Here is a 21,565-nt window from a genome sequence, read left to right on the forward strand (position 1 = left end):
TTACTCATCCTGGAGGCATGTACACCACACACACACACGCTCTCACATGCGGTCCAATCTTTTTCTTTTTTTGAAGCGGAGTGGATAGCACGGTAAATTCACTTGTCAACTCAGCGAGTACATTTTTCTCAGAATAAAGAGCTTGAACTCAAACTAAATGAACACTTTATAATCAGAGAAGCAGTTTAAACTCTCAGCTTAGTTGTTAACTTTTTCATGACAGTAATAGTGAGAACTGCAAGAAAACAGTCAGGATTTATATGACCCAGTGGTGATGTTGCATGTAGTGTGTGTTTATTTAAAAACCCAGGTAACAAATATAAAGTAATAACAGGTGAAAGTCTGAATAATGACCCCATTACACAGAAATACCGTAATACAGGTTAATCACCTCTATGTGCTCAGTGTGTCTTTAATCAAGCAGTAAGGAGTGCGGTTTTATCAAAAAGTTTGGAAATCTTTTTTTGTTACTGTTTATTCATGAACACTTTGCACATTATAAGGACATTAAACAAAACACAAACATATGTGAGTGATCAGTAAGTCAAGGCAGAGTGTAAAATAGTTCTGAAAAATCAGTCTCACTGGCTAAATAAATACAGGAATTCCCTTCAGGTTTTCCAGGTTTTTAATTGCGGCCAGGACATTTTCTTAGGTTGGCAGTTACCATCTTAGCCAGTCAGGGATATTTCTAAGCTAGTGAGGAAGAATGTTGTACTGATTCTGAAATCCAGAGTTTTTGAGACGATTGTTGCCACTTCTCTCCAGAATGTCTGTCTGAATACAGGAACAAGACCAGAAAACATGAGCACCATAGACCATGATCTCAACACAATCCCTCCAAGTCTCAAATATGACATGTATTCTAGGTGTACATTTCTACTGATTATTATTTTTATTTTTATAAATATTCTTGAAGTTGATGAAACTTGTTTTCCCCTCATACGGATCTTTTTTTTTTCATCTTAATGGTGTCACATACTGTCAAACCCAGTTTACATCTCTGTCCGGCTGTGTAAAATAGTTGAAGTAGCTGTGTAGTTATCATTCCTGAGGTCTCTTGTGAGTTTGACTCAGTCATATGATCTTTAGGAGGGTTTGTACAACCTCTGTCACTGAGGTGGTCTCTCCCTGCGGAGACGGCCTCCGTCTGCAGGACTTGGTGGTTCAGTCCCACTTGTTGCAAGATCCAAAATCCACCCACTCCTCATTTCTTCTCTTGTGCCTCTCTTTGTCCTCGTGTTACATTTGTCTGTCTTGTGACAAAGAGATTTGCAAGATAAAAGCTAGCTATGTGAAGTATTTTTTTTTGTTTTTTGCAATCGGAGTTCAGAAGTACTTTAATGCAAGTGAAAGAGGGAAAACAACCAAGGTTTAAAAAAAAGAAACTCAGGATGTTTTCACAGTAATAAAAAGTTCCACCCTGGCATGAAAAAAATAAACATGAACTTGGTCATACTGCAGCACCCTCCTCACTTATTCCGATCTCTTTCTCATTCCTTTTCGCTTCAGAAAGGTTCAGTTAGAGGTCTTCTGCCTCACCACGACTATTTTTAACGAGGCCTTAAAGCCAAGCACTGGACACACACACACACACACACACACACACACACACACACACAATCTCACAGACCCTTAGACAGGTGCCAACTTTTGTGCCGAAAAGCGTGGTGTGTTGTGGTGGGGTGTGTGCATGGGGAGTGACTGTGGGCTGGTGTTGGAGGAATGTGTGACCTCGCCGGCCTCTGCCGCTGTTTGGCTTTGATCAAACATTCCTCTAGAAGTTTCCTCCTTCTGCTGTCACAGAGCCACGGGCCAGTGATACGGCTCTGTGTGTGTGTGTTTTTATGCGTTTTGTGTGTGTGTGTGGATGATAGACGACAGACAGAAGGAGGGTGTCATTTTCTATTATTTCAATTTTTCAAGCAAAAGGAAACTCTTACAGTCTAGAATATTGAAAGAAAATTTACACAGATTTATTATTATTATTATTATTATTGTTATTATTATTACTATTATTATTATTATTATGGGCTGTGGTAGAATAATTTGGTTGCTATAAAAGTTTTGGTCAATGTCCTGCATAGCAGACAATAAAATATTCCATGCATGTGTTAAATCCATGTGTTAAACTCCACTTCCATGTTCCAGTGGTTGGTCATTACAAACTGCTGCTGTGTGGACAAGCATTGTTGAACCCAAAGAAATGTATTTTACTTTATTTGGAGATTCCACAGTTTCCAAATATACCAAATAACTCAGAAACATGTTTATACAATGTATAAAATGATTCAGGATATCTAAAGATATTTTAGTTGGATTTGAATGCGAAACCATAAAACAAATGTGCTTTTAATCTGAGCTGAATAATTAATTCATAGTTGGTCAGAAGATTTTGTGTTGCACCTATTTTGATAAGCAATTAATCCTCTTTTATTGAGACTCAGATGAGGGATTATTGTGCCCTTTGCGCACTGGACAGAAAACACACTGACGCCCGCCAACATCTGGCTTTTGCCTTTAATGTAATTTGTTCATTCACTTCGGCTTCAACTGACTCTGCAGTAGTCATAGATGTTTATCAGCTCCAGCTCAGATTGGCTGTGATGTGATCACAACACCTGGGGGGACACTAGTTTTCTCCACTCGTCAGGCGTGACGCTGTGATGTGTGTTGAGTTCAGGGGACACAGGCTTGTTCATACTTTTCCAAACATTTCTGTTGAGCTTGAAGAAGAGACTGAAGTTAAAGATATTAAAACGGTAACAACAGTTACATTGAGGATGGCTTCCTTGCCACTACACAACTTATAACTGCGCATCTGTGACTCTCAACAGAAATGAGAAAGAATCTGCTCCGGACAAAACAATGTATCTAATTCAGAATATTCTTAAAGCGTCTTCTGGATATAGCCCGATGAGATGTGTGATCTGCTGCTTTCCACTGTTTTCAAACCACAATGGTGAAGATGAACATTATACACAAGAAAAAGCTAAGCTTGTCTCGTGGTAATGTGAAATAAGTCAATCACCTGTTTTTTAAGCAGGTTTACCCATGTTTAAAAAAACAATACCACCCATAATTTTGAAGTAAAAGTGGTATTAGAGAGGGGCTTAGAAGAGAGAATTCTGATTGTTTGGTTGTTCTCTTGTGAGGCGAAAGTGAAGAGAGATTGTCTGTTTGTATTTCCCAAATATAAAGTAAGGAAAAAAGTGACATTCCAGAGAGGCAAAGTTGGACAAAAACAGCAGAAGAATAACCTCATGTGTTCAGGAGATTGTGTATGTTGGACAAGGACGAGAAGAGAAGTACTGAAATCTTGGTGTGTGTGTGTGTGTGTGTCTGTGTGTGTGTGTGTGTGTGTGTGTGTTGAAAGGAGGAGTGAGAAAATCCTGGTGTGGGAGAGCTGTACCGATGATTGTTCTCAGTGAGGTCAGGAAAAGGCACGCTGTGGGTGTGATTGGGAGACTTGAATGAGGACAGGAAGCGTTGGGGCTGTGTGAGGAGAAAGTGTGTGTTGTGGGTTTGTGAAAAAAGCTTGTTGTGGGTGCAGAGAAAGTCTTAAATAAGGAGACTGTGTGTGTGTGTGTGTGTTGTGGGGGCACGGAGAAAGAGAGACTTGTTTGGGAGGAAGGAGCAAAGGGACGTTTGGAAAGCTGTTAAGATGAAAAGGTTTTTATAGTTTTTAAACAGTGTGGTTGTGTTGTGGGTTTAGACAAAGTTTTAAATCAGGAGAAAGTGTTGTGTGTGTGTGTGTGTGAGACAGCATCTTGTCAGGATAAAGAAAAGGATATTTGGAAAGTGCCCAGAGGGAAAATGGTGTTAGTAGTTTGTGATCGTAGTCTTAGGTGAAGAATGTGTGCTACAGGGCAAAGAGACGGTCCTGCTTCGGTCTTGGAAAGCAGTCAGGAGAAGGGACGTAGTGATTGGCCAACAGAATGGAAAGGGGGTGTTTCAGGGCAGTAAGGAGTCTTAAGGAGGTCTTGTAGAGGAGTGGACAAAGAGGCAACACAGAGTCTCGATTGGCTGCAGAGAGAGTGTGTCTTGAGGAAGCAGAGGAGAGAAATCTGAGCGTGCACAGGGAAGGAGTGCTGGTAGGAAGGGAGGTGAAGAAGAGGACAAGAAGAGAGAGGGTGAAGACCGGAACGAGCCAAAGAGTTGGGGGGGAAAAGGGAAAACAGGCAGGAGGAGAGGAAAAGTGGGCAAGAGGGTGAGAAAGAAGGCACGGTTTTGTTTGTGGGTGAACACTGTGGCAGTTGAAGAGCTGACGAGGTAGAAAGAGAAGAAAGGGAGGACAAGACAAAAAAGCAACCACAGAGGGTGAGAAAGAAAAAAAAAAGCTTTTGTGGAATTAAGATTAACAGAGTTAATGAGAGGGAGAGCTGGCTAACAACTTTCTGCTGCCAGACACACGAAACCAAAGACTCACACACAGAGACCAAAATACCCATTGAGAGGGAGCTTAGTGACAGGAGCTGGTGTTTTTGAGTGTGCCACTCCTCCTCTTCCTCCTCCTCCTCCTCCTCTTCATGCTGGTGTTGGCCTTAACTGTCGTCGGGTCACTGGGGCGCCACTACATCGCCATGTTTGAGGCCACACAGAACGTCACGCTCAAGCCCACGGAGTCCTGGAGGGAAGCACTGCTGGACACCCGCGTCATGGACCTCTTCTTCACAGTGAGTAGCCCTCCATCACTGATGTGTTCATCCATCCCAGAGTTTCTGCAGGTTTAAAAAAAATTCTTGCGTTGCTTAATTCACACCTTAGAATTCGTACAACTTGTTTGAATGTTTGGTTTTTGGTTTCTCATCCAAAGTCCAGGTCTTCATGTCTCACATATTTCCATTAGAGTTTCCTTGTGTCCTGCTTTACCCTCTCCATGTCTCTTTTCATCTTCTTCTTCTCTTTTCCATTTTTTTCCTGACCTTAAGATGGTGGGTTATTTAGGATAAACAAAGAGAGACAGTTTGACTTTTCATGTTGGGCAGAGAACTCTCACTTGACCTCGTCTTTTTGGAGCACGCTGAGTTTTTACTAGTTCCGTGGGTTTTTCGGACGCACCATTAAATTGATTTATGAATCCTTTGCAGTGGGGTTGTGTTATTGTTTTACTGTCCAGAGGACTGCCAAGTAAAGCGAGTGTGTATTTTTGTGCAGTGACTGACTTGGTTGTTTAAAGAGGCGGCCCACGCTGGTTAAGCAAACGGCGTGGATGAGGAGTGTGGAACAAACGGGTCAGCTGGTCTTCCTTCCAGACCGTCTGGCTGCCCATTGCCAGATACTGCTCTGCCTCTCAGCTGCCTACTGCCATTTACTGATCCCCTCCTTTAGCCTTTTACCTGTTTCACCACCACCTACATGACTCTGCAGCTGAGCATTATTTAATGCACATTAAATGCACATGCTCACTTAGCCCTTTGGGCCCTGACACAAGCATCGAATAGTGATGGGCATTGTCGGCTAGTTGTATGATTCAGCATGCTGAGACGTAGGGGATTTTGTTTAGCTTAGTGAATCAGGGATTTGTGAATTATCTTACTATCAATTAATATGCAGTTTATATTCTGGGTAGATTTCCTTGAAGATCATCAATCACTTTCTATTGGTCATAGTCTTTAATTTTAGTGTGTTGTCAAGGATTAGAAATTGTTAGGAGTGATGGAAATTGCTTGGAATTTGAGCTAGTTTGAAAATACGTGGCTTCATTTTAGCTCAGTCAGGTTATAGAATGGCAAGTTTACTTCCAGACAGGTGACACATTTTAAACCATGACACGTTTGTGTGTTTTTCTTTAATCTGTCATCCTGCAGTAGAATGCTATCACAGAACATAATGTTGGTTATTTGCACAATGTGATTTAATATGATGAAGTTGAATAATAATTTAAGTGTATTCATATAGGAAAAAATGTGATTTACCACAGCTACAATATGCCACTTGGAAACGCTTGAAAAGTGGTTTACTTTGACTTGGCTGAAAAAGATGTAGGAAGCCTGAGTCTTTGAAAGGACAAGTGAAACCATGATCAGAACTAAAGAGAGTCTTTTCTGACACCATTTGTTTGAAGTCATCTTGGTATTGCTTCTTTTACACTGAGAGGTAAAATAAGTGCCTTGAATGTCTATTCAATTTGTAATAGATTTATCCAAAAATTACAACCTAGTCGATGGCTGTGAAACTGTTTTTTGCTTATTTACAAAAGCTCACTGGCTGGATTAGTGTTTGTTATCCAACACCGCGTCATTTTATAAGGAAGCAGTTATGCATGAAGGATTTGTTTGTTTCTTAGATTTGTGATAATTCTTCTCAGGTTTTCATGTCTGTTGTTATACTTGAAAAAGAACCTTGAAAACCCATTTCACTAATTTCATCCTGAGCTATTTTGAATTTCTGTTTCCTTTTAATACTCAGTGACCTGATTGTATCTTTTTAGTTTGGATTATGCAGACACAAAAAAGACTAGCTTTAAGTGAAAGCCTTTCCTTTGAATATGGAAACATACTGTACAGTTATTCAGTATTTTCAATAGAATCGCTTTTAGGGATGCAAATCAAGAACCAGCTTGAAATAGTCCAAGCCATCTGAATCATAGGCCTTCGAGGTCATCAATTCCTTTCATCAATGCCTGCATGTTTTTTGTTGTCAGAAGTTATCATGTTAAAATTAGAGCCTGACTACTTGTGTCATTTTGGCCAAAGTTAGTCATTAAACTGTATATTATCCTGCCTCATTTACATATTGTTCTCGTAAGTGTCTGATAATGATGTTTGAGGGATCATTGCAAAAATAATTTGTGTATTGGCCGATAAATTGATATCAGAATTTTTACGCACTAATATCATTATTGGCTCCAAAAACTGCAAATCATCAGGCTCTAGCAAACTCAATTCTACACTGCTATGAAACTTACTTAGGTGTCATGGCTGAGAGGAAGAAATGGTCCAATAAAATGAACTATGATAATTTAATCACATACATGCATCATCTCTATCTCTAATCACAGTGTAGAAACGGAGCAAGAAAGAGTCGACACCATTTATTTGAAATTGACATAACTTTCACCTCATGTTGACGTGCAGTTCAGTGAGACGCACATTTTCATTCAACACATGATTTTCATGTTGTCACTTTGTGGTATTAGTCTTTTGGTTAAATGTGTGCTGTACCCCAGTAGACACTGTTTCCATCTGATGATTAATGGAGGTTAATGCTGCTGATGTTTAAATGAAAATAAACACAGCAAAGCTGCATTTAACAGTTTTTCAACAAAAAAAATCGCAACAAACAACTTTGAATGAGTTTCTATATTGATAAAGTACTTTTATAGTGACATTATTTTAAAAAACAAAACAAGTAGTAGCTGTTTTGTTTTACAATCTGCAGCTGTTGATTTGCAGTTTTTACGATCTCTGTGACTGATAATCATCCTTCTATTACCAACTATTTTCCATGCACCTGAAAAAGTTTTCAGTCTGATTGTCATGACTTTGAACACAAAGCAATCACAGATAACTGTAATTGTCACTTAACAGTGACTGTAATCAGAGGCTTGTTATACGAAGCACACACGCCTAATCAGGGATTTGATTGGCCAGTTGCAGCAGTTTGACATGAATAAAAATGTTTGTCATTTTTAAGTCGGTTCTCTTTGCTGCTGGAATCTGCAGGATGTGTTTTGTGTTGGTTTCAGTTTTCATGCCTCAGTCTCATCTCTCGCTCTGGTATTTCTAGTAGCTCAACTGTTTGTTATTGTAAGGCGGCTGTGGTACTGTCAGCTGTCTGTGTGTATCTGTGTGTGTGTGTGAGTGTGTTGCAGCATCCTTCTGCTTGTGTTAAGTGTATTTTAGTGTGTGTTGGTGCATATCGTCTCTGTGGGATTGTGTCAATTTGAGTTTGTAGAGTGTATGTTTGTGTGTCCGTCTGCATGGATCTGTGTGTGTGTGTGTGTGTGTGTGTGTTCGTTCAATTAAATGCGGTCCTCTGCTATCTCAGCTGCTGTCTCCCCTCAGAGGGGTAACAGGCTGGCCAGAGTAAGTGTGTGTATGTGTGTGTAGAGGGGGCACTCAGAGACACGCGCCATCAGGGTCACAGTCCACAACAGACCGGTTGCAGGATTAGAGCCCGGCCCCAGGATTAGGGGCCCCTGTTAACAACCACAGTTACCCACCCATCACACACACACACACTCATCACTGTGGTGAGGGTCTCCGGGGAGTCTCGTCCCTCTGTGGGTGGGTGTCTGTCAGACTCCTATTAACTGGCTCCAGGGCTCCATCACTGATCGGTGAGTTAACAGGAGGCTGCTGTCAGTTTGCTCAGTCTTGAGGTTTGGTTTGTGGTCAGAGACTTCTCATCAGGCATGGCTGCAACTGTTGATTATTTCCATTGTGGATTGATCTGTTGTTGATTCTCCCAATTAATTGATTAGTTGTTTGGTCTATAAAATATTTGTCACAGTGCTGGAAATAACTAACTGTGATACAATACCTCAAAATATATCGATCTTCAATACTATGTTCTGTACCACTGGGAAAACTTAACATGTTAGATTTAGCATGACACTGAGGTACGACTTCTCTTTTTCCTGGTTGGTAGCATAGAGCAGCATGACTTCCATGTTTACAACTTCTACAATTGTGTGACATATTTTCTGTTCTGCTACACAATACAATGGGTTTTTTTTTTCTTTTTTTATCAGAATTATCAGTTTTTATTCTTTTATTTAGACAACTGAAAGTAATGGAGAGATTACAGAAAAGTAATGTAGTGAGATGGGGTATGACATTCTGAACCTTCCCAGCTGGATACAATTGGAGATGTTGTGGTTCATGGTCAGTGCCTTAAACCTCAGGCCCCAAGGCCATTGTAGCGATAATGCCACCTCTCCAGATATCAGCATATACGCTGGTGAGTACAACGTCATAGCAGGTCGAAATTATGGAAAAACTATGAAAATAAGAAGTTGCGACTTACATTTACTTAAGAGGATTTTTAAAATGTGGGATAGCTATTTAGGTAAATTTGACAGTAGAATATCTGAAGCAATAGCCTACACTCCTGTAACCATCAAGGTGATTTAGGTTTTAAATATCAGACATCATTAGAGTCAGTAGGGTGGCTTGGGTCAGTCTGAGGGTTCATTGATAATAATTGCAATTGATTTACAAATCAATGAAAAATACGCAATAGCCAGATCATTATTAATAGCTATGGGTCTGGACCAGCTGCGAGGTAGGGATGTCCCTGCCGACTGATGGGACAAACGCATATTTTGAACACCAACTCAGTAAGTATGCGATGTGTAGCAGCCATTTTGTTGCCAAAGAGATGCTTAATCTGCCAAAATGTCATTCCAGTCCCCAAGGTTTTTGTGGAAAAGCATTCATCGCTTTTCCACTTCAGCTGGTGACAGCTACAGCTCTGAGAGTCAGGGACTGATGGAAGATGGATGGATAGATTGAGGAGGGGAAGGACGGAAAATTGGAAGAGAATGAAAGAAAGAGTTGAGAGAATGAGAAAAGAACAAGGGCAATGTAAGAGAAAGCCAGGAGGCTATAAAACAAGAGGTGCAGGTATCGAGGGGAGTGTTAAAAAAGAAATGGAACAGAGAAATACAATTCAGACAGAGAGTGAAACATGGATGCAATTTGCAGAAGATTGAGAGGTTTGGGGATAAATGTGCCGTGGTAGATTGAAAAGGAAGAAGACCCTGGTGATTGTTGGCCTCCTTCAAACGAACCCTCTACACTTTTGTCGATTTAACACCTCATGGCCGCCGTGCATACTCTCCAACAAGAAAAAAATGGAAGAAGAAAAGGAGAGTGCACAACAAAGCATGAAAACTGAAGCGTCTGTAATTTTGGCTTCAGCTGTGTGTTTTAGTCTGTTTGTGTTTCTCTGGGTTTTAAGTTTCTGTTTGCCTTTGAATGATTAGAGAGCTCTGTGAAATTGTGATTTAGTGTGTGCTCAAATGCAAACACACACACACACACACACACACACACACACACACACACACACACTTCCAAGACTTTTGGGAACATCTGGTTTATTTCATGGCATCAAATGGGCATGTACACATGCACACTGCAGTAACTGCAAATACACATATTCAAAACCAGCCACACTGTACATACATTCTGTTGCACCCTTTGTTCGTAACAGTGTTACATGCCTGCTCATCTATTAAAGTAAAAGATTGATTTCCCCTTTTACATACAAGTAATGCCCTTTGAGGTGTCCATTATCAGGAATAATGGACAACATGGAGGCCAGAGCCATCCACTGCACAGCTAACTCCATTAATTCCTGACAATGGACACCTTGAAAGGCATTTTCCCGCTTATACCATGGCCACTTGCCAAAGAAAAAAAAAAAACATTAAGACCAGTAGTGTATATTTTTACTTGTTTTGCAAACAGTATGTAGTTTTTCACAAGTAGTACTCCCCCTTGGCAACACCTGAGAGTTTGACTGATTGCAAAAAAATTAACCCTTTGGCTCAGTTGTTAGTCAGTATTCGAACGTTCAAAGTGAGTAATATTGCGTACGGTCGACAAAGAAGTAAATGTAATTTCACAGCATGTTAAACAACAAGACTAGCTAGCTAACCAACCATGTCACTGTTACCAAATCAATGAAAAAAAATAAACCAACTGGCCGAAGTAGTGAGTTGAATAGCAAACAGGATGTTGGAGAATCGCTTCATACAGTCAGCAGTGTCTGTCAGCAATCAACATAGCTGACGTTGTCATAATGTGTGGAGACATTGTGATTTCAGTTGTGGTCTGTGAGGCCATTAAATACATGCAACTTTTCTTCTTTCATTCTTTTCTCTTAACCAATTAGAGAAATTGACAATGAATGTAATTTCAAGCAACGATTGGATGCGTGCAGTTGTTCAAACTTCTTTTTCGTGTCCTATGGTCATCTCGCTTTAATTATTGGCAACACTGCCCCTAACAGTTATAGGTACTGCGCTGTTTTATCTCTCTGTAACCTTTTTAGAAAACATGCACAAATACAGATTGAACGAACTGAGGGATCCGATTGAACACATATAGGTATCTAACAATGAGCATACATGAGCCCATAAACACAAACGCGCACATTTCTTTTGAAGAAGACGAGATGAAACAACCTCATTGTTGTGTTTTGCATTGTGTTGGAATGTAGTGCTTTGAATAAATATGACAATGCCAACCATAAACCAAACCTCATTTTAACCATAACCCAAACAAATGAGTCTTAAACCTAAAAGTGTCCTTCAACACAGTGAGAATTGACCAAAATGTCCTCACTTTCCAAAAATGTCCTCACTCTCAACTTACTAAACTCACTAGAGCATGACATCATACACTGTCTAGCTATAAAAATTAGCTAAACGTAAGAGATTTCTCATGTTTTGTATAGTCCGTTGCCGGTATTATTGCAAGTGGTGACTAACCACTTTAATGGTACTATTGAAGCTTTGTTAGTTTGATGAAATACACAATTCTTTTCCAAAACTACTGAATGCAATATTGAAAACACCATTACTTATTTTCTTTTGTCTTTTAATACTTGAATCCCAATTTGTATTTCAACAAAATGAATTCTATGATGATATATATCGCTATTGTGTAATACAATTACACATTGCTATAGAAGCCTCCCCCTAGTCCTCACAAATATAGAAGTACAAGAATGCACACGGCAAAGCATTTTGTGTTTACCCAGTAAACACAATCAGTGTGGAGCACAGGGACTGATGAGGCTGCAGCAGAGGCTGGTTCTCTTGTGACTGGGCCTGCAGGCAGGCAGACAGTAACCCAATCTGAGAGAGGGAGAGAGAGCGTAATGGTAGAAAGAGCATGCGAAAGACAATAAGTTGGAAACACAGTGTTGATTTAAAAAAACAGAAAGATGAGCCTCTGAGCCCCCCGAGGAAACAGACACCAGGCTTTGTCTCCTTCTATAAATATCATTCCTCATTCCCCCTCCCTTTCTCTTTCTCCCGCTCCCCTCTACTCTCTTCCTCTCTCCTCTTCTATCTGTTAGCTCTCTCTAGTCTCCTCCATCATTTTCCCTTCTTCCCCCTCACTTTATTGTCTACTTGTCTTTCTCCTTCCCTCAGTTTTTTTCTCATTATAGCCTTTTCTCTTCGCTTGACTCTCGTCTTCATTACCTCATTGCCCTTTGTTTTCTCCGCAGTTATATTCCTTCTCCTTAATAGGGCTGGCTATTGAACCACAATACTTATTTGGTACGGACCAAAATGTGTCTGCAGAAAGGCTGGTGTTCACCTGAATTTTATTGAATCTGAATCCAGCATCAGTTCTGCTTGTTAAATCCCCATTTATTCAAATCCCTCATCAAATGTTTTTGTGCTTAGTGTAGGCCAGGGTTGTATATGAATATTATATTGTTTAAAGACTATATGTGGTCTTAGATTTTGGATATCGTTATATTGTGATATGTCACAAGTATCTTTTCCTGGTTGTAAAGGCTGCATTGCAGTAAAGTGATGTCATTTTCGGAACTTCCCAGGCTGTTACCTGTTCTAATGCTTACCTTTACTGACTTAGTCTTTATATCCACATTACTGATGACTATAATTGGTTCATACTTAAATATTCAGCCCAACAATTTTGTTGCAACATCGATATCCAAGTATTTGGTAAAAAGTATCTTGGTATTTGATTGATTTTGCCTTGTCTATGATAGTATTGTTGCAATATTGCAATATTGCAATATTCACAATAACGTGATATTAAAAGATGAACTATTTATATTGTGTAAATAGTACTCATATGATAGTATTGTGTGAATAATCCAGGGATGATGTTGGGCTTTGGGCATCTGGTTGCCTTCTCGTTAGTAGGTAAGTGTAGTTGTTCTTTTTGTATGCTTTTTTTTTTTTAACAGTTGTGGTAACAGACTCTCTCCACCTCCCTACACTTGCATTTTGAAAACACCCAGCAGAGTTAAAGATAGATTTGATTGCTAGCACTTTTCAATTTTTTTAATTCTTTAAGATATCGTAATAATATTGCTATGTTGAATTTGTTTGGCCACAATAATTGTGTAGTAAAACTCTTATATTGTGACAGCCCCAGTCCAAGTGTTTAAAATGGCTTCTGAGGAGATTTGAAAACATCAAGATATCTATTGTGTTTTGCAGTATAGCCTTATGGTGTTAATTCATTTATTTATTTATTTTGCTCAAACAGCAGATATACTGCAGTCTAATTAATGTCGACAACCTCTTGCAGAATGAAGATGAGATAAGCGTCAAAGTTGATTAGATATCTATGTGACACACTGAAATAACCGGTGTTCCCTTCTTTCTTCTTGGAACATAGTTTTCATGATCTCCTATGATATTAATGCTAAACTGAGAGATTCTGAACTCTCAAATTGAAAGGATGCAATCAGCTGTATTCTTTCACCAGAGAGGAAAAACAGTCTATCCATGATCATAGATTAAAGTAACAGAGTTGTTTTTCTTCCTCTAATAAACCATTTATAGCAGCGCAGACACAAACTTGCAGAAAATGATGAGGTAATATCAGTTTATAAAGGACAGATGTCAAGTGTGCTCAAGTGTCGTTGCTGAATAGGTCACTGCGCTGTAGGTGATCCTGGCTGCTGACCTCCTGTGGAGCCGTCGTGTATTTTCTCAAAGTACGGACGGATGATATCACCTGCTGCCAGTGACAGAAAAGGATTTGAAAAGAGTTTTGGAGCTTGGCTATTCTGCAGTAGAGCGTCTAAAAAAATGTCACGTACCTGACATCAACACTGAATAAGAGCTGCAACTGTTTTAATAATGTATAACTACGTCTCAGCCATTGTTTAAGCAATGAATTAGATGGTTCCAGCTTTTTTTAATGTATATAATTTAAGATTGTTTGTAAGACAAATTTAGGAATTGTGGACATTAACATTGGCTCTGGGAAGTAATAAGGAGGCCAAAAAATGTTTTGGGCATTTTATAGAATGAATGAATTTGAGAAAAAATCGCCTGACTTGAAGTCATCTTTACTTATTATTAGATCATTTCTGTTGATATCATAATTTCGCCATTTCTAGACATTTATATAGGCTACGCTTGTATGCATTTAACATTTAAGAATGCTGTTTTTATTAAATGCAACAGAATGTTTATGTGAAAAAACGTATTTATAATGCTCAATATATAAGGAATCCAACAAAACATTATTGTAGTGCTAGTGTAAAAAAAACAAAAAAACATTAAAAACACACCCAGCCCTACTCAGTTTCTATTTTCCTCCTCTCAGCTTCCTGGTACTCTGTTGGTATGAAGTCTGTCCACTGCCAAAACAAACCTAATAAGCACCAAATTAACAAGAACAGCAACTAATACTCCACTGATACCAAAGCCATTGATTAATCAGAGTGTAAAATCTGCTGTCATCTGAGCTGCGTGGCCAGAATTTTCCATATTGTTGTATCTTGTTCTCTTTCCTTCCATCCATCTATCCCACTCCTCACATACTGACACACACACACACACACACACACACACACACACACACACACACACACACACACACACACACACCGGTTGTGTATCTCTAACTATAGTCAGACTCAAGGCGACTGACATAACTGGCATCGCATGGATCATTCACTGGTGCAGCTGCTTTTTCAGACCTCGCGCTGTTCAATCCTCTGGCATTGGACTACAGCTCCCACCCCTCCTTCTCCCTCTCTCTTGCTCACTCACCCGGCACCCCCCTCCTCCTTCCCCTCCTCTTGCTGAGCTCTTCCAGAGGATGACTTCACGCTCTGGAAGAGGGCAGTAGCAGCAGCAGCGAAGACTATGGTGGCTGCGCTACGTTAGCATCTGAGATCTCTTCCCGGCAAGCGTGGCTTACGACCAGCCAGGCACCCCAGAGAGAGAGAAGAGAGTGGAGGAGTGGGGAGAGGCAGCGGGAAAGAATTTAGGGGGGGAGGAAGTGAGACGGGGAGAGGATTTGATAGGAGGAGGAAGAAGCAACAAGGAGAGGGAGGTTGAAAGTTTGATTGCTTCTGCGATGGGGCCATGCGCTGGCATAGTGTGCGGAGCCGGTGAAGAGGCACTCAGTCTGGATTTAAGAGGATGACGGTTCAAGAGACGGGAGAAGAAGAAGTAAGAGGAAAAGAGCTCGGACTGGCTGAGAAGAGAGCCACAGCTCACAGGAAGAGGGCATTTGATCTCCAGACGTCTGCATAGTACCGTCAGTGGAAACCCACGTTGCTGAGAGGCTGTGATGACTCGCAGTGTTATTGCTGCTGCTACCTTGCTGTATGTAGGTATCTGTGTGTTCACAACTGAAAAGAACAATGACTCCTCTCTTGCTGGAGTGTAACAGCTCAGCACGGACAAACCCCGAAATCCCACAAGTGAACAGGAGCTCTGAACTGAGATGAGACTGAGCTGATCAGATCTTTTCCATCAGGAGCCGGATCCTTTTACTCTGGGATTGATTGAGGCTGTCTGTGGGTACAGACGAGCTCAGTGATTGTTTGTCTTCAGCCACTGTGACCCCGGTCTCAAACAGACGTGCTGAAAATCAATTCACCATTTTACTTTGCCTTGGTGGGTAGTGGGTTTCACAAGTAAGTATTAATCCTGTGTGGTATCAGCTGATCTGTTTTTGAAAGTGGTGACAGGAGGACATGGGTTCACCTTTTTCGTTCTTTGCCCACCAGGGCAAAATCAGCAGTTGTATGTTCAATTTGTTTTGTCATGCTGTGTTTTGACGAGTTGACCTGGGTCCCGGTTTCTCCTTTCAGAGACATAACATGAACAGGCAGGAGATAAATCCCTGCTCATCTGTCTGCAGGGATTGAAAAATCTGAGAAATAAAGGTCTCAGGCGATAATAAAATGCTTAGAATTTCATTTACAAAGATCTTGATTATTTGCCCTACCTGCTGCAGATGGTAACATTAGTGCTAACATTCCTTTTGTTTGTGGTTGTGGACTTTCAGGAGATGTTATTCACTTAGAAACAACAAGTGAGAGTGGTGTAACAGAGTGCTGTAGGGATGACGTTTTTTAAAGGCTAACCCCAAAGTCAGCACCGCCCTGGTTCCCTGGACAAAAAGCCTGTGAGATTTTTTTATTGGATATTGGATTATTGCAGAAGATAATCAAACACAAATTTATGATACTTACACATTTTGTTCAGCAAGACAATTTTCACAGATGAAGATCACTTTTTTAAATAACAAATCAAATCTCTAGAAAATAAAAAGCTAATGTTAGGCTATAAACTCTTGTTAGCAACTGCTTTTCTTAGGCACGTAAACTCTTCTTAATTACATTGTGGGGCATGATGTATATAATGTCGTAGAACAAATAAATGAAGTAGATATCTTCAGCCTGTCGTAACCACAGACTCTATTTCAGGTATTTAACCAAAAATTAATTTAAAAAACCTGTAGACTTTGAGGCGAGCGAACTAGAAGTACAAAAATGCCAACTTATTTCCAGATTTTAGGACTTTAGGATTACTACACAGCTCTATTTTGTATATGCATGTAAGTTATTACAAAAAATGTGTCCAAGGTTCAGACAGAAATCATACCTTTTAATTTAGTCATTTGCACACACATTCAAATTTTAAATTGAATTGTTTAAAGCTGAATTCAAATTCAGAATCAGTAATTTGTGTATTGTCAAAAACTCTAAATACAAAATATGAGTTGAGACCTAGACTCCACAAAATACCACAATTAATTCAACAAAGTTTTTGTTTATGAAAATGGTACAAGTAGCACAGAGGAGCCAAGGAGACGTGTTTGAATGACCTCATTGTCAAGTGTGCTCAAGTGTTGTTGCTGAATAGGTCACTGCGCTGTAGGTGATCCTGGTCGCTGACCTCCTGTGGTGCCGTCGTGTATTTTCTCAAAGTACAGACCACGTGAGGCAAAGCGGTCACCATTTTAAGAACTTTATATGTTTTTATTCTCCTGTTTTCCTTAATCTGTAAACACACATTTTCTTTTTCACCTCTTTCAGCTGATGTTTACAGCCAGGGGTTTTTTGTTTCAGCATTTTAGGATTTTTACTGTAAGCTTATTCTAGAATGTCAGTTGGATGCCTGCAGTCGTGCGGGTGGTCATAAGAATCAGGGAGGATTTGAGATGCAAGCTGAAACCACACTACTTTCTCAATTTGGCTTTCACTCTTTATTAGAAAGGGACTAAACAAAAGGGACAAAATGTTACAGGTGCGTAAGAAGACGAGACTGAAAGGATCTGTGCTTTTTATCAAATTGTTTAAAGTGTATTTTCACCTGCTGGTTCTTGGAGGACTAATAAACATGATGCATGAAATGTTTTCTCCTTCATGAGACTCTTGTTTTTTCTCTGACGTTGCAGGTACACAGGAAGATTCGGGAGGACTCCGACATGGCCCAGGACTCCCTGCAGTGCCTGGCCCAGCTGGCCTCCATGCACGGGCCCATCTTCCCCGATGAGAGTGCCCAGGTGTCCTACCTGGCCCATCTAGTGGAAGGCCTGCTCAGCATGATCAATGGGTCAGTGTGTCACTTTGCTAGAAAATTGAACATAGTTTGTTTGTAGGTGGGCCAGAACTCAACTCAGCTCAGTTCTGGACTCAGTGCTTTGTGGTCAAAGTCGTCTATAGGTACTTGTTCAATTGATTTAAATCTAGATAGTGGCATGGATATATGGATGAAAATGTTGATGTGTCGGACCATTGGTTGGTCAGTCCAGCAATGACAGATTTTGAGATTGAAAAATATCTCAATAAAAATTAGTTGGATTTGCGTGGAAGCTGGCACAGATCTTCATGTTCCCGTGTAGAGCCCTCGTCAGGTCAAAATGTCATTTTTAGCAAGTTTAAACATGTTTGCATACCAAACATTAAACGTGCCTTACATTGCCATTTAAGCATGTTAATTTTGAGCTTGTTTGCGTTTTACATTTTCATTTCGCTCATAGCACTGCTGTGCTCCGTTGCAGCCCCGCGGAGACACTAGCCTGACCGTATTAGGCCTTTTTCACACAGAATCAGGCGTTGCAGTGTTAACACCAGTACTCCCGTTCACTGAGTGATGGTAGGGTTTAGGCAGATTATAAAAAAAGTTGTGAAGAAGTTTAAACTGAATCTGGTTTGTAGCAATGCATTCTGACATATTGCAGCAGCATAAAGTAACCCGGCGATCACACCATAGACGATCAGTATCGGTAGCAAGGCATAATTTTAGGTAACCTTGTGTTTCACGTGTGGTCACATGCCTTGCACACTGGCAGTCACGGTAGGAATGGCTTGCCATATTACAAATCCTACTATGGCAAAGGCATGACCCACAGATCAGAGGCAGAGTGGAGTGGGTCATGGCTAGATTTGTTAGGTTAGATTATAGTTGTATTTTCTTCTTTCAGTTGTTCTCATCCGTGTGATGCGTCAACATTGTTCTTTAAGTTGAGCTCTGTAGTTTACTAAAAAAGTGTTTGTTACATTTCACTTTTAGTATTTCTGTGGTAACTATACATCTGTGGCAAGGTACAAACACTTATTTCTGCATCCTTTTCAAATGAAGTGCCCTAGCTCACTGATTAAACGCTCACTGATGTTGTTACCAGGTGAACTCAGGCCACGGGCATGTCTTCCAGTCACTGTGGTTACAACCCTTTCTTTGTAAGGTTTTAGGAATTGAACCAATACAGTGTCTCTTTAAGGGAGCTCATCAGTGAAGGTGAGGTTTCTATAGGGCTGACAGTAAGATCAATCTTTCATTATAAGATTAGGCTTTAATTCATTTTTCCGAGTCTGTCTTTAAACAATAATCACAAGCCTTATGTATGTTGACACTTACTGGTTGCTGTAATCATTCTGCCTGTCAATATTGGCTCTGAATAGATTTCTTTTGTTGGTCGACTGGGGGAAAAATCCAACATCGAAAATTCTAAAAAATGAAAAGAACCAAACCACAAGCTCACCGCAGGGACCTGCTTGATTTAAGATACAAATCAGCTCAATAGAGAAAATATTTTGGTTTCAAGGCAGCAGTTTTGCTCCACTTGATACCTGCAGTCGTTAAGCTGTTTTCATCAATCACACTAATCTCTCTCATGCATTTTTCTCAAGTCTTTTGTTTAATAATCTGCACTACCTTCTAGTAATTTCTACCACTCTGACAGGTGAGGCTTTAGAAACAACAGATGGAACTAATTCAAACCTTCATATTAAAAGCAGCTGCCCAAGAGACACAGGGGTTATTAAACCGCCTCTTCACAATAATAATTGAACTTTCCCTGTGCTAAATGAGTCTTATTGTTCAGGGATGTATTAAAAAGAGATTCTGGGCATAACAATTAGATGAAGTCAATGGAAGAAACTGATTTTAAAAAATAGTAGTTAGTTCTGCTGAGGTGAGTTGCATTACTGAAGGTGAATCGGATTAGTCAAAAATCTTTTATCTCTGAGAAGACTCAGATGTGGATTCTTTAATACAGGCTGCTTTTTGTACATTTAATCTAAATGTAAAGATTAAAACTTGAGCTGTCCATTTTATCTGCACATGTATTGGAGCATTCAAAGCAGGATCGGTAAGCACAGTTGCTGTTGTATTACCTTGGCTACTGTCTCAGTAGCTGTTGATATCCTTCTAGTATCTCAAGGATTTCATGTTTCTTAAATTCAGAGACTCAACAAGTGATGGAGGCCAATGTCAGCGGGACTGTGACTCATACTCTGCCATTTCTGCTTTATTTACAGGAAGTAATTGCTTGTTGAGTCTGTGTTTTTAATGGTCTCTGATTTTAGCATCTGCACACTCTGTGGGAAACTGGCTGGAGAGGAACGAGCTCGTCTTCCAATTCAGTAACAAATAGAATTAACCGGGAACTTCTGTTTCGCAGTTTCCTGTAAAACCCAATTTATGTGGGAGGTGGGTGGGAGTTGAATTTTGGCCTGTTGACCATAAAATGAAGTTAGCTCTTGTTCTTGTTTCAGCATTATTTCATTACTTCATACTTCAACACTCATAAAGCAGCAGATACATCAACACAGCAATCAGTCTCCTCTGGAATAAACTGTTCCATTTAGTTTTTGGAAAATCCCTTTACCAAGCAGTACTGAACCTGCATGATCTGAGCAAAGGAAATTAATGTTTTTAATTCCTTAAGCTCGGCTCTTAGCCAGTTTTCTTTGATACATCACATTATTTAAAACTTCCTACCATAAAGCTGTTCCGCCATCACATTTTGGACTTTATGAGTCAAAACTTAATAATCAGAGAATCCAATCAGAAGTAATGCAGGGCTTGTCTTGAGCTGATGTCTAGCAGAAATAATTCAAACACTCAGTCTTTACTAAATGTAATGTGCTTCAAGATATCATTACCTTTAGATTAAATAAGACCAAGTGAAACAAATAGTAGACTCCAAATACAGTTCACTGTACTGCATTTTAACCAGATTATTATTATATATTTTTTTTATCATTATTTTATTTATTTATTCATTCATTTTTATTCAGACATGTTAAAGGCAAATTAAGACAATATTTTATTTATTTTTTAAATAATAATAATTCAAATAGCAAACAAGCTTTGAAAAACATCGGGCATACAGCAAAATCACTAAAGCCCACCAGTGAAATGCAAACAGGCAAATATTTCATGTCTGAAAAGGAGCAGGAAGGAAGTGTGAACTTATCGAGACCTACCCCTTTTTTATATCTATATTTCATTTTTAACTTTCTGATAATCATTCTTTTGAAATCAAAGATTCAGATCACAGAGATAATGAATAAGACGTACTTGCATAACAAAACAGCCTATTCCATCATATATCCATTCAGTATGTTGTCTTTGTACATTCGTTTGAACTTATTTAATGATGTACATGTTTTCAGTTCCTTGTTACAATGATTCCATAATATGACTCCTTTGACTGTAATACAGTGATATTTTGTTTGTTCTCACTAGTTGTTTCCTGAATATATTGGTTCCCCTCAGGCTGTAACAATTTTCTCTCAATTATAGTTATAGTTATACTCCAGGTGACTCATCTCTGACATGGTTTCACTGACATCACATTTTAATCGGTGTGGGCAGGTGTGTGGCGTTCCAGAAACAGAGCCACAGGGCCTCATGAGTCCCTGAGTTTTGTATCTGCTGTTTGTCAGCAGAGGTCATCTCATGAAATAGAGCTTGTGATCTTGTGCTGAAAACCATAACAAGTTTTGTGAGCCCCTGGCTCGCCTCACAGGCGGCTGTTCAAGGCCTATTGATTGTTCCTGTGCAGGGAGATGATGCATTAAAAGATATTACTGCTCTGTTTTTAGCAGCTGGGTGAGTCTGGGTCCCACTGTATACCTGCAGTTGTTCCTCTGTATCAAATCTAGGGCAGTGACTAATGAGTGTTTTCACTGTTGGTTAATCTGTTGATTATTTTCTTGATTAGTCGATTGTTGTTTGGTCTGTAAGATGTCAGAAAATGTTGATAAGGTGTTTACCAAATCACATCATGGCATCTTCAGATGTCTTGTTTTGTCCACAACCCAAAGATATTCAGGTATCTTTCACATGGGCATTTTT

The 21,565-nt window shown here is 39.7% G+C and overlaps 1 protein-coding gene across 1 annotated transcript in view; it reads left to right on the forward strand.

The window, feature by feature from the left end:
- Positions 1 to 21,565, forward strand: part of xpo4 (exportin 4) — a 60,716-nt gene that overhangs the window by 17,644 nt on the left and 21,507 nt on the right. The window contains exons 7-8 of the mRNA XM_030428831.1: positions 4,564 to 4,676; positions 17,376 to 17,533. Of these exons, the coding sequence (XP_030284691.1) occupies positions 4,564 to 4,676; positions 17,376 to 17,533 (271 nt within the window). The remainder of the gene's footprint in view (positions 1 to 4,563; positions 4,677 to 17,375; positions 17,534 to 21,565) is intronic.

Source organism: Sparus aurata, chromosome 9 (genome assembly GCF_900880675.1).
Source record: "Sparus aurata chromosome 9, fSpaAur1.1, whole genome shotgun sequence".
NCBI classification, from domain to species: domain Eukaryota; kingdom Metazoa; phylum Chordata; class Actinopteri; order Spariformes; family Sparidae; genus Sparus; species Sparus aurata.